General features: G+C 37.0%; 1 protein-coding gene across 3 annotated transcripts in view; it reads left to right on the forward strand.

The window, feature by feature from the left end:
* The first annotated feature begins 42 nt into the window (after positions 1-42).
* The window catches only part of myo1ca (myosin Ic, paralog a), a 40,563-nt gene continuing 27,247 nt past the window's right edge, over positions 43-13,358 (forward strand). Inside the window, exons 1-2 of one of the 3 annotated variants that reach the window (XM_073950815.1) lie at positions 160-413; positions 3,386-3,411. In XM_073950815.1, coding sequence (XP_073806916.1) covers positions 3,394-3,411 — 18 coding nt within the window. In that variant the 5' untranslated portion in view covers positions 160-413; positions 3,386-3,393. 3 annotated transcript variants of the gene reach the window in all.

Consider the following 13,358-nt stretch of genomic DNA (forward strand, 5'->3'; position numbering starts at 1 on the left):
GTAGGCGCCACAGGGGCTGGACTGAAAATGGGAAAGCATCTGAAAAAGCAGTTAAATGTTGCGGGGTGTGTGCGACCCTCGGCATTTTCCCATTGTTTAAAGAACTCATCTGCGGCACAGGAACTCCACAACGCACCCGCCCACAGCATCCTACTACTCGTGTTCTTCAATTGCTCATTACCAGAGTCATTTGTTTCTGCTGTTCTCCTCCTTGTGTTCGGTGAGTGTGCTCGCGCCACAGGTGGGCTCTGCTGTCTACACCTGTGCGTGTGTGTGAGTGTGTGTGCAGGAATGACATGCGATGCCCGTGAAGCATCAGTGAAGCGGAGCGCGCGCCTCTGCACAGCGACAGCCTGACCTTTAGCTGGACTGGAGCCTGTTGTGCCTTTGAAATTGGATCAGAAAACTTACAGGTAAGACAAATGACTCTTAAAGGCGTCTTGCATTCTTTCCAGCTTATCGTTGATACTTATGTTTTGCATGCTTCCTTCATTTGACGAATGGCATCCATCCGTTGCCGCCGTTTTGGCGTATTTTAGGACATGTATCTACTGAATTAATTTAATGCAACCTCTAAACTTTTGTGAGGTATTAATTACACAACGATTTATTTCCTCATAAATGAAAAAATTATATATATCAGGCCCGTAGCCAGGGGGTTGGGGTGGTTCGAAAGACCCACCCCCCACTGACAAAGTCCAGAATATGGCCCCTAAACTCATTTGTCCCTTGTTTGACAGTATGCCATCATAAATTGTAAAAATAACTCACAGAAGAAGGCTTTAAGACCAATTAAATGTTTAATTGTTCAAATTTACAAATTCTGACTGAGGAAATGAGCTGACCAGTGTGTTATTTACCTACAAGCTAATTTTTAATATTTTTTAGTTTGAACAAATTTCTAAAATAATTTTAATGTTGCATAATAATAAATTTGGATTTTAAAAATATACCTTTTTTCATGCTACTTTATTAATTTTTTATGTAAAATTCTAATCTCAACATTATTTATACAATTGTAATAACTTACAGTTTAAAATCACCTTTCTGAATAAACACTTTGTGGTAAAATAGTATGGTAAGTACATTGACACAATTGTAGGAAATATTTTTGTTGCTTTGAAACGTGTGGTTATGATCACCATTCGACAAGCTAGTCCAGCAAATATTACTGCTTAATATGTTACTAAAATGCAGTATTTGAACCTCATAATTTAATAGAAATTGAGGAGAATAACTGCAAAAAGCTCCACTTTTTCAGAAAAAAGAGCCACCCCTTTCCATAGGCTGGCTGTGGGCCTACATTTTATTACAAATCCAATCAATTTACTGTTATTGTTAACAAGGCTATGTAAAAAGAAAAAAGAATATCAGTTATATTTGTACTGTATTTGTGATATATTTGTATTTCATAACTTAAAGGGATAGTTCACTCAAAAATAATAGTTATGTCATCTTTTAGCCACTCCTCATTTGTCACAAACCTGGGGTGCGTTTCCCAAACAACGACAGAACTCGCGGTTGAACTATCATTAGGATGCATCATTTGGGAAAAGAACGATGTGGTGACGAGTGTTTCCCAAAACCAGGAGTTTCTCTATCGCAGATCTATTGTTTGTTCATTAGTTATAACGTAAAACGTCCATAATGATGCTCTAAACGAGGTGGAGTAACAACTTCTTCAGAGCAGAACCCCACCACAAGTTCTTTGTGCAAATTTTATTGTTTTACACGCACATGTATTTAAAAAAAACAATATTAGTTTTGGTAAAAACATGCACTCGCTTTCCGTATTAATTGAAATATGTGTAAATAGCACATATAGGGCCTGTGTTTCCATTAAAAATATTATTGAGAACATTATATGTTCTATTCTAAAATATAAAATCCCTTACAAAAGAGATATTCTAATATCATTTATAAATCATTTAAATAAATAAATAATGAGGCTATTTATTAAGAAATGAAATTTAATATTTATTATTTATTAGGAAATGAAACTAATTATACTTTAATAATAATATTATTAATATTAATGATGTTGATGATAATGATGATTATTATTATAGGTTATTGTTTATTTATTTAAGTATTTATTTATTTGAAAAGTCTACTTTTACAATTTGAAAACATTTTACACCTAAGAGAGATGACTTTAATGCTTTTAAGATGCTTTTTTTTTATAATTCCAAGTTTAAATGTTAGAATGTTTTAAATGAATAGGGCATAGAGGGGGTAACTGGGAATAGAACACAGCCCGGAACTATATTTCCTAACTACTGCATTTGCGAATGTTTGTTAGACAATTGATTTGGGAAACACCAAATAAACGAACTGTGTTTTTAACGACAAAATTTGCGACCTTAGTTGGCCAACAATGGTTTTTGAAAACGCACGCGTGTTTGAGATATTTTTTTTTTTTTGACTACAAAAGATATTTAGAAAAATGTTGGAAACTGGTAGCCATTGACTTCTATTATATTTGTGTTTCCGGTCCCACTTTATTTTGAGGGGCCTTAACTATTATGCGCTAACACTGAAATGAATCATTTGTTACAATGTAATTATTATGTAAATACATGTTTTCACATTGGGCTTATTATTGTTTAAATACCTGCATGTAATCACATCTGTAAATAGTTTCTGTAATTAAATGTGTAATTACACTGTTGACCGTCCTTTAACCCAGCAGAAGTGTTCTGCAATACATTATGAATACAGAAAGTAACTGTATTTAATTTTTGAAGCAAGTACATAGTAGTTAAGGCCACCTAATAAAAAATGTCAATGGTTACTGGTTTCCAAATACCTTCTTTTGTGTTAAACTGAATAAGGAAAACTCATAAAGTGTTCAAAATACTTGAGTCAGTAAATGATGAGTACATTTTCATTTTTAACTATCCCTTTAAGGCATTTTAAAATTTTTTTAGGGATTGATATTCCAATCATTAATTTGTTTAAATATTACATAACATCGTATTGCAAACATTTTTGATAACAGTTTTACCAGCAAGGCATCAGAAACAAAGCCATCAATGTATTTCCAATAAAACAATCAATAAATCATTAAAAAAGTTTTTTTTTTAAATATTGAACTGCCATGCATGAAATTAGGTCATTAAAGGTAACTAAATGTCTGTAAAAAAAGTTACATCTCAGTGAGTTTGAAAATTTGACCTCTGTTCCTTTGTTGTTTGTTGCCCAAACTGAGCTTCAGTGATTACATTACACTATATGTATATATATTACACTATTACATTACACTATATGATTACATTATATGTGTCTTCTTCTTTATCTGGTTTCTGTCTTGTTTCTATTTCCATCAGAGCTAATGATGTTTCAATTAACATCAGCTTTGATTTGTTCTCAAATTACTCGATAGCTTGACGGATGGGGACAATGGAAACGGTAGGTATGGCAGTTGCGTGTGCCATTTACCAGATGTTTTATGACTTCTATCCCATTAACCACTGAAAGCATCTCTGAAAGTGAGCTCTCATCTTGTATGTTTCCCCAAGTGAAACATAAAACAGGATTAATTCTGACTGTTTGAAATCTTCTCAATGTGATGCAAGGAATTGCACAGTTGTTGAGCAAGTTCACTCCAGTGCTAAATTGGTGACAACTCCAGAGCAGCTGTTTGCCTAATAACAAAAGTAGAGCTCTACTTCATGAGAGAGAGAGAGAGAGATAAAGAGAGGTGGGGGGTCTTATATAAGAAAAATAAATACATGTCATGACTAAACGGGGAGGATGATCTTAATGGTGGTCTCCAAAATAAAAGTAATTTACTGTATTTACATTTACAGCACCTTTTATCCTGCTGTATGTGTATTTATAGATTTTTTTGTATATCTTTACTGAAATATATACAGTAATTTTCACAGTGTAACTTTAAAATATAGTAACATGCTGCATAACTGTCCTATAGTAAAATACAGTTCATATTACAGTTAAATTATGTGTAATTTACAAAACTTGTATACAGTGTTTGTATATTTATAACCAGAGGAGAGTGGTGAGTCACTGGCATTTTGGGGGTCGTGCTAAAAACTTTGGGAACCCTTGCATTAGAATATAGTAGGTGATGGTAGTGTTAAAGGTTTAGTTCACCCCAAAGTTAAAATTAACTCATGATTTACGTGCTGTATACACTAATGCATTTTTTTATATAATGCATAAGTTTTGTTTTCACCTGGTATTCACTCCTTCTACCAGGGAAAATGGAACTTTTTGAAACTCAAGACTGTCTGTGTTTGGAAATGCTGTTGTTGCATTTACCCAAATACTCTCTGATTTGTCTTCTGGACTAATGCTTATAATTCCCTGACTCATCAAGCCTTTTTTATATGACCATTAAACAAGCGGTAGATGGCAAGCATGGATGCCAGCAGAATATGCACATGCCCATTGAGCGTGGATGGTTAAGTATCATGCATTTTAGACTATATAGAGATTGGAGATAAATCGTAGACTTACTGGAACATTAAAGCTGCAAGCAGCGTTTAAAGGGACCTCGCACCCAAGCTCACCGCCACTCTGTCGCCTTAGGATGACAGAGAACAGTAGACAATGATAATTTAAGCTGATATACAGTTGAAGTCAGAATTATTAGCCCCCCCCCCCCCCCCCCCCTCTGATTTTTTTCTTCTTTTTAAAATATTTCCCAAATGATGTTTAACAGAGCAAGGAAATGTTCACAGTTTGTCTGATAATATTTTTTCTTCTGTAAAAAGTCTTATTTGTTTTATTTTGGCTAGAGTAATAGCAGTTTCTAATTTTTTCAAATCCATTTTATGGACAAAATTATTAGCCCCTTTAAGGTATATATTTTTCTATAGTCTACAGAACAAACCATCATTATACAATGACTTGCCTAATTACCCTAACCTGCCTAGTTAACCTTTAACCTAGTTAAGCCTTTAAATGTCACTTTAAGCTGTATAGAAGTGTCTTGAAAAATATCTAGCAAAATAGTATTTACTGTCATCATGGAAAAGTTATTAGAAATGAGTTAATAAAACTATTATGTTTAGAAATGTGTTAAAAAAAATCTACTCTCCGTTAAACAGAAATTTGGGGAAAAAATTAACAGGGGGATAATAATTTAGGGGGACTATTAATTCTGAATTTAACTATATATAAAAACCTGAGAAAATCCTAGATTTATGGCAAACTTCCTTCTGTCAGCAGGTGGCGCTATAACGGTGACTCAATATTGGCAGGTAGATGTCTTTTAGGAGAAGAATCTCATCTGACCTGGAAATTTTCAGGCAGATCAGACATTGAATTTTAAGAACTTTCTCCTCTATGGCGATACACTGAATTTTTTCAGTCAACAGACACGCCCTTGGCGAAAACTCTAGATCTTCACAATTTACCACCACAAAGTCCTTTAGATTAAACTACTGAAACACTGATTTGATCTAATATAATTTGTAGGAGTTTGTTACTTTATAAAACATGTTGTTTCCTGTTGCCAGCTACAACTGTTTCCTGTAGCGCTGTAACTGTAACTTGATATTATATAAGTAAACATTTTCAGGTCAGGACTCTTATCAAGCATGTGGACGTTGAGGCAGATTGCACAATGCATGCCTGAGTTATAACAACTTCCTGTTTTGTGGTGAAGCATCAAAAATTGTAAGGCCGCCACGAACACGGAATTTGACGCAAACTCTAGCTCTTTGCAATTTAACATTGCCAAGCCCTTTAGATGACAATACCCAATTTTGGTATTAATCTGAAAAAAATCCATAGGAGAAGTTCGTTAAAGTACAACCCTGCTGAAAAATCCAGCTTAAACCAGCCTAGGCTGGTTGGCTGGTTTTAGCTGGTTAACCAGGCTGGTTTTAGAGGGGTTTTGGCCACTTCCAGGCTGGTTTCCAGCCATTTCCAACCTGGTCTTAGCTGGTCAGGCTGGGAGATGACCAGCTAAAACCAGCTTGACCAGCCTAGCCAAGCTGGGAGTCCAGCCAAAACCAGCTATGTCCAGCTTAAACCAGGCTGGTCAAGCTGGTTTTAGCTGGATTTGGCTGGTCATTTTCCAGCCTGACCAGCTAAGACCAGGCTGGAAATGGCTGGAAACCAGCCTAGAAATGGCCAAAATCCCTCTAAAACCAGGCTGGTCAACCAGCTAAAACCAGCCAACCAGCCTAGGCTGGTTTAAGCTGGATATTTCGGCAGGGAATGGTCAAAAATGGCAAAAACGGCTCATTTTTTTGTAAAGAAAGTTAAAAATATCCGACTTAGAGCATCCCTAGAGCAATGTGAGGCACGTTTCATACTTCTGAACTTCTGAAAACCGAAGAAATGTAACATTTGCTGACAAATGTTTTAAACCTTAGAAGATCAAAGTTAATTTATTCATATAACTCCAGATGGATTCAGCCAAAAGGAGAATTTCATATACACCTGTGATGCATTGAGGGTGAGTAAATTATCAGGTGATTTTCAGTTTTAGGGTGGAGTAATGACTCTTTAATCCTGCTCGTTTTCATTATTAGAGAAAGCATGTTTCGCAGCGCTCTTTAATGGAATGTAGCACTTTTGCAACTCTTGCTTCAGAGTGTCTCTGTTCCAGTCGGGACTACGAAATGATCAAGGATCACGTCTTTATTCCCAAATCTAAAACGATAACAGTCTGCGTTTGCAACAGGGTGGGGTGCAGTTGGCTCCATTAAGCATTTGTAGAATTTTATTCTAATCAAAAATCAAGAATAAATTTAACATTGTTCTAGTTAACTGGGGTGTAACAAGTGAAGGGAGAGTAAACGATTTTTGAGTGAACTATCCCTTTAAATGGGCTTTGTCATACATTCAATTTCCTTTTGCTTAGTCCCTTTAATAATCAGGGGTCACACAGCAGAACGAACCGCCAACTTATCAAGCATATGTTTTTTCGCTGCAGATGCCCTTACAGCTGCAACCCAGTACTGGGAAACACCCATACACACTTATTCACACTCATACACTATGGCCAATTTAGTTTCTCCTATTCACCTATAGCGCATGTGTTTGGACTGTGGGGGAAACCGTAGCACCCGCAGAAAACCAACTGACCCTGCTGATGCTCGAACCAGTGATCTTTTTGCTGTGAGGCGACAGTGCTAACCACTGAGCCATCATGCCTTCTGTATTTCTCAATGTTTTATTAAAATTTAGGCCAAAACAACTTCAGCATGTATCTTTGGATATAGCAAGAGGACCAACATATTTGTAACTTATAAAATAAAGGAGCATAAACATCCTCCAGAAAGTGTAATGCTTTTAAAAAAATCAGCTTAAAGTCACAGAACATTGCACTCCCTTACATCATTTCTTCTGTGTGGTCTTGTGGTTAGTTAAAATGTTGACAGGCCCCAAGCTTAGCTAGCATTTTGTTAAGTGTGTATTTTACCCTCTTAAACCTATTCACAAATTTAGTGAACATACAGATGCCAGATCTGCTCAGAGATGCTTTCAGTGTGTTTTATGTGTGCCACTTGGTCAGTACAGGATGTTTGTGCATGTGTACTCTTATACACGCATGTTTACTCATAAGTGAAAGACCTATTGTTGAAGATGAGAGGGGGCAAAAAACAAACTGTGGTGAACCTTCAGCACACAAACTGTTTGTTTATGTGCGAGTTTGAGAGGATTTTGAGCCTGTAGGGGGTTGGCATGAGTTTGTTTTTATCATGTGTTCATCACCGGATTAATTATGTACTAGATGTGTGTGGGTGTGTTTATGCGTGTTTGTTGTCTGCTTCCATGGTTACCATGTCCATCATTGCTCTGGGTCCGCTATGTCTGATGCCATGAATAATTCATCCGACCCTTCAGCTGGCAATATGCAGGAACAGCTCATTGCTGTCCATGAGTAGATGGTGTTTAAATTTGAATAGGAGATTATGAAAGTGTACGCCCATTGCATCTGTATTGTACTGTAAGTGACACGCTGGATTGATTAAAATCTCATCTTCCCGTCTCTCTCTCTCTCTCTCTCTCTGCCTGCCACAAGAGCTATAAATATGATTAATGATATCATACATCAGGTCTCCTCTACACAGGCCAACTGTTTCCAGTTGTGGTTTGAATAAATGTAGACAGACATCAAAATTTAGCACAAAAAAATCAGACGTATTTTCTTTTTCTTTTAGAATACAGCCAAGAGAAAAGAATATGTGATCCTTAAACCATGTTTTTTATTCCTTATTTTGCATTGTTTCTGCTTTACTGAATGTTCGCATGGCTCAATTATAAGGCACTGGGAATCAAAGATGTGTGTATATAATATACACTTTATTAGGTACACCTGATAACCACTTGCTTGCATGGTTCGGGACTTGAAGATCTGCGCATCGATGGATTGCTCTTCAGTGTTTGACTCTCAGCAGCGAATATTAAACCACACTGAACTGAACTTAAACTCTGAAAACTGAACTACGCTGTTTCAGTTCACTACAATCTTCTATGTGAAGCTGGTTTGACACAATTTACATTGTAAAAGCGCTATAGATATAAAGATGAATTGAATTGAATTAAACAACCTGTTAGACAACAGGTTAAACAACCTATGCAGAAAAGCATCTTTGAACGCACAACATGTCGAACCTTGAGATGGATGGGCTACAGCAGCAGATGGGCTACAGCAGCAGTGCCCCTCTTATCTTGTGAGAGTGCCACTCAACAGCTCTCCACTGTCATTAGAAAAGATGAGGAAACAAAGAAAGCAAGATTTTCTCAAAAAAAATATTTTAAGTTTTGCATCCTGCAGCACACTAAACACGGTTAAGAGGGAAGTACGTTAATTTCTCTTCCCTACTCAAAAAGTTTTTTAATCACCCCTGTCCTATTCTAGGGTTTTCTCTTTCTGCTCTCAGCCTTCTCCATGATCACTATTGAGAGAAGCGCTGTAATGAAATTAAATAACAAACATTTTAAAAACACAATCGATAATCTCTGCTTCTAGCCAAACTGCTGCTAACTGAAATGTCACAGTGCAGCTGTAAACAGAACTGTGTGCCCAAAGTATTGTAGCCATTGTAAAAGACTAGCTTTTCAAAAGTCTTCATTGTTTAGTGTTGTTCACATCATCTGTTTGTCATTTAAATAGAGAAAAAGAAAAAAGCTAAGAAAAGGGATCAAATAGGCTTTTGCTGGAGAACGGCGTTTATTCATCTGACAGCTATTTGCTGATCATTTGATACAAATGTGCCTGCGTGCAGTGTGAGGGAAAAAAAGGGAGGGACTGAAGAGGGAGTGAGAGAGAGGAGGAAAAAATGTTTTGGGCTCGAATCATGTGACGTATGTTTTGGCCATTTTAGTAGCCTGCAGTCATGTTTGCATGTAGTGTCAGTGTTCAGGAGATTAGACCATTTTTCCTGGCTGTCTTTCACTGTTTATTTGCTCCTTTATCACTCAAGTCTGCAAAAGCTAAAACATGCAACCCTTTTTTTTTTTTCCTTACTTGTAGTAGGATGACTCAGCCCTGTTGTTTTTCTGTGTGCAGAGGGAAAGAGAAGGATGGCAGCTGGTGGAAACAGAAACTCTGAGAGATTCTCTGAAGATAGGAAAAAAAGGGAGAGTCTGAAAGAGACTTTGAATGTAAAACATGAACGCATGATAACAGAGAAGGGAGAAAGAAAGAAAGAAAGAAGTGTTTTATTTGTGACGTTTTAAAGTGGTCTTTGATTAATCACCAGTGGGTGGGGCTTTGGGTGTGGGAGATTGTCATCAAATTTTTCTCTGTGTGGACTTCTAGAGCAACAGAGAAGAGAAGGAATACAGAGAGAGAGAGAGGGGAAGAGCTGTATTAGTGTGCAGGAGTGGACCGTGAGCATGTTTAAATATGGATGTACGTGTGCTTCAAAAGGTGACCAGATAGAAAACTTTGTAGTGTGCATGTGAAAAGATGCACATACAGACTCGTCAGACACACCCTTAAGATTATTAGTGCAGAACAGGAGCGAGGGATTCCCCTCGAGAGAGAGAAAGAGAGAGCGAGAGGAAAAAGGAAAGAAGGATGAAGTACCGCCGCAGGGTAAGACTTCTTGTTTTAATTACATCTGTCTATGTGGGTGTGTCATGTACGTCTGCATTTCTGCATTTAAATTGTGACGCTTTAGTTTTGTAAAGGTGAAAACCAACGTCCCGCGTTTGTGTTTTTGGTTACGTGGTGGGTTACACAAGTTCTTCTGATTGTTTGAGTGAGTACAGAGGTTTTGTTGCTGTTTTACTGCTCATTTATGCACAGCATGTCATGCGTAGAGCTGGTGACAGATCTAATTCTTGAGGCCAGTCTGCCTATCTAAGTGTCCTAGCTTGAGATCATTCATATGAACTGCAGAGCAAAGAACAGCCCTTATAAGGAAGAGCTAGAGACTTATAAACTTAAAAGCCAAGAGAAACGGCTCAGCGCCAGATTATACAGCAAAGCTGTGCTACACCACCCTCAGGGATACAGTACCCACATTCTCAGCTGTAGGAATGGGTTAGCAACGCTACTGCTTTTGAAATACAATGCAGAGCAATCAAACTTCTCGGTTTTTGATTAGCAGTGTGTAAGACAGATCCTTATAGTTTGAGTCATTCAACATTGCATTGGTAGTGTAAATGTTAACCCCTAATGCACCTAGAAAAACAGCAAAAGAGCATTTTCTCAATCAGTCAATCTTTGTTTCCTAAACAGTGTTATACAGTGCTGCTCGGCATATATAAGTACATCCTTCACTAATCTATCTTTTAAATTCATCAATAGGAAGCTATACAATATTATATTTGTGCATATACATTAGATCAGTCAGTACTAAAGCCAAATCTGGAGCTAATCTAACAAAATAACGTATGATAGCGGTTAAAAAAAAACTAGTACACCCACATTTAATTGATATAAAAAATATTCAATACAAATTTAAAAAAAGAGTAAAAATCAAGAAAAGCAAAAAAAAAAAAAGAAAAATTTAGTTGAAATTTTGTAGGTTGTAATTTTTTTTCAATATTTTGCTTGAATTAATTTGTATTCTCTTTCAATTTCTAAATATGTTTAGTGACTAATATTATTTTAGTAAATATATATGTTTAATAAATCTATTTTGTTTAAACGCACCAAAATACATATTGACTGAGTAATGGAAACAAATATTCATTTTCAAAATGGGATGTACTCAACTATGCTGAGCACTGTATGTGACTTCGGTACTGCTGTGCAAAATTTTCCAATGACTCTTAGTCTGAGGTGTAATTTCTGTTGCTGTTGCTTCTGTTTCTTATCTTTGTTAAGGTCCTGGTGGCTTGGTTTTCTTGTTTTATGAGTGTTAAAGCAGATGTACTGTATCATGCTTTGCTCAATCTTATTTTATCTTGAGTATCTATAGAGTAGATCTGCATCCATCTTTTCTCCAAAAAGTCTTTAATTTATAATACTTTTAAAACACAGTTGCAGCTTTTCAAGTCTCTCTCTCTCTCTCTCTCTTTAAAAAAAAAAAAAAAAAAACTGAATGTGTTATCTTCTGAATGAACAGGTCACAAGTGCGCCACCTTCCACTTAGCAACTGACCACATCTTGTGAAATCACTGTCATTTAATACAGGGCAGCAACAGCAGTGTGATCAGTCTAGGTGGGTTCCTGGAGTGAAGGATTACACCATTGAGTTTAGTCAGCCTGATGGAAATGTGACTATTTTACATTTTGTCAGTTTAGTGGCTAATTCGTCCGAATTCATAAAAAATGTATGCTTTTTAAATGGAAGCGTCACGCATGGCACCAAACCATCATTGGAAGATAAGCAAATCATACTAAATTGACAAATGAGATCATATGAATTCTTACAAATTAGCCACTAAATCTAAATTTTATGAACTGGAGTGAGATAGCATTGGATTAGAACATTCAGCGCATCATTGATCAGCTGCTAAATTCAAATCTGCCCTTCCGCAAGGCAAAACAAGCAGAACTAAACATTTGTGATTACTTTAATGTATGTAATTTATTGTAAGCTAATGAAATGATTTGTTGTAAATCCAGCAACTCTGGTCTCTCCACAGCAGTGCATAGAGCTGTGGCATGTCAAAAACCAGAAGTGTTGCGATGGAAATATAAAAATTATGCTTTTTAAATAACTCACGAAGGGGAACAAAGATCATAGAACACACAAGACATGTCACTCGTATACTTTTGAATGGGGAAAAGTGTAACTGTCCTGATGGCGATTGGAGCCCCGCATTCTTGTACAGGAGCCAATTAGCGATCGCTAAATGGCGAATAAAGCCCGCCTTCTATTACAGAAGCCAATGAGCAATCACTATAGAATGACAACTCTCTGAGGGAGGGCTCGGAGCAGACGTAAGTTTCTGCAGATTTTGTGTGACGCAAACATTTAGAAATGAGACTAAATACACAGTCGTTGTTTTATTTTATTGGCAATTCGTAATATGTAATGTAACCGAAAGCTTGGCAAGTAGTTTTGGAAAATTCGATGTTTCCCTATTCAAATAGAATGCCCAAGTATACTGCCAGATAGGCATTTTAAAGATGGCCGCCAAGTGAAGTGACTTGCCTTAATGAAACTTTTAGGGGAATCAGCTGAAGTATTTAAATCTTATGTTTAAAAGGGTTTAATTAACTATGGCTGAACAAGATTGGCTTTCCTTCACATCCAAAAAGAGCTAGCCGGCGGCTAGCTCTCTGCAACTCTCACATGGTCGCCCACTGAAGCCAAACATGGCTGCGCTTGGTCAGTAACTGGATGGGAGACCACATGGGAAAGCTAGGTTGCTGGCAGAAGTGGTGTTAGTGAGACCAGCAGGGGGCGCTCAACCTGCGGTCTGTGTGGGTATTGACGCTCCAACATACTAATGGGGACTCTATACTGCTCTGTGAGCGCCGTCTTTCGGATAAGATGTTAAACCAAGGTTTTGACTCTCGGTCACCATTAAAAATCCCATGATGTTCTTCGAAAAAGGAGTTTATTCCTGGCAACCTGGCCAAATTTGCCCACTCGCCTCTGTCCATCATGGTTTCCCAACCATCCCCATATCATAATTGGCTTCATTACTCTGTCTCCTCTTTACCAATCAGATGGTAGGTGGTGTGCGGTCTGCCGCAATATGGCTGCCGTCGTGTCATTCAGGTGGATAAGGAGATTCCCTCCAATGTGTTAAGCGCTTTGATGCAGATGATTACATGCATACAGATTTACAATGGCGATCTGGAGTAAAATATATTCATTCATGTAACAACTAAAGTTGATATGAATTTTAATCAACTATTAGTGGAAAAAAAGATTTTCATTTTCACTGAAGAGAAATCTCTTTAAAGGGCACTTATGATTAAAAACAGGTTTTGAAAGCTGTTTGAAACATGTATCCATAGT

This window comes from Danio rerio, chromosome 5 (assembly GCF_049306965.1).
Source record: "Danio rerio strain Tuebingen ecotype United States chromosome 5, GRCz12tu, whole genome shotgun sequence".
Taxonomy (NCBI): domain Eukaryota; kingdom Metazoa; phylum Chordata; class Actinopteri; order Cypriniformes; family Danionidae; genus Danio; species Danio rerio.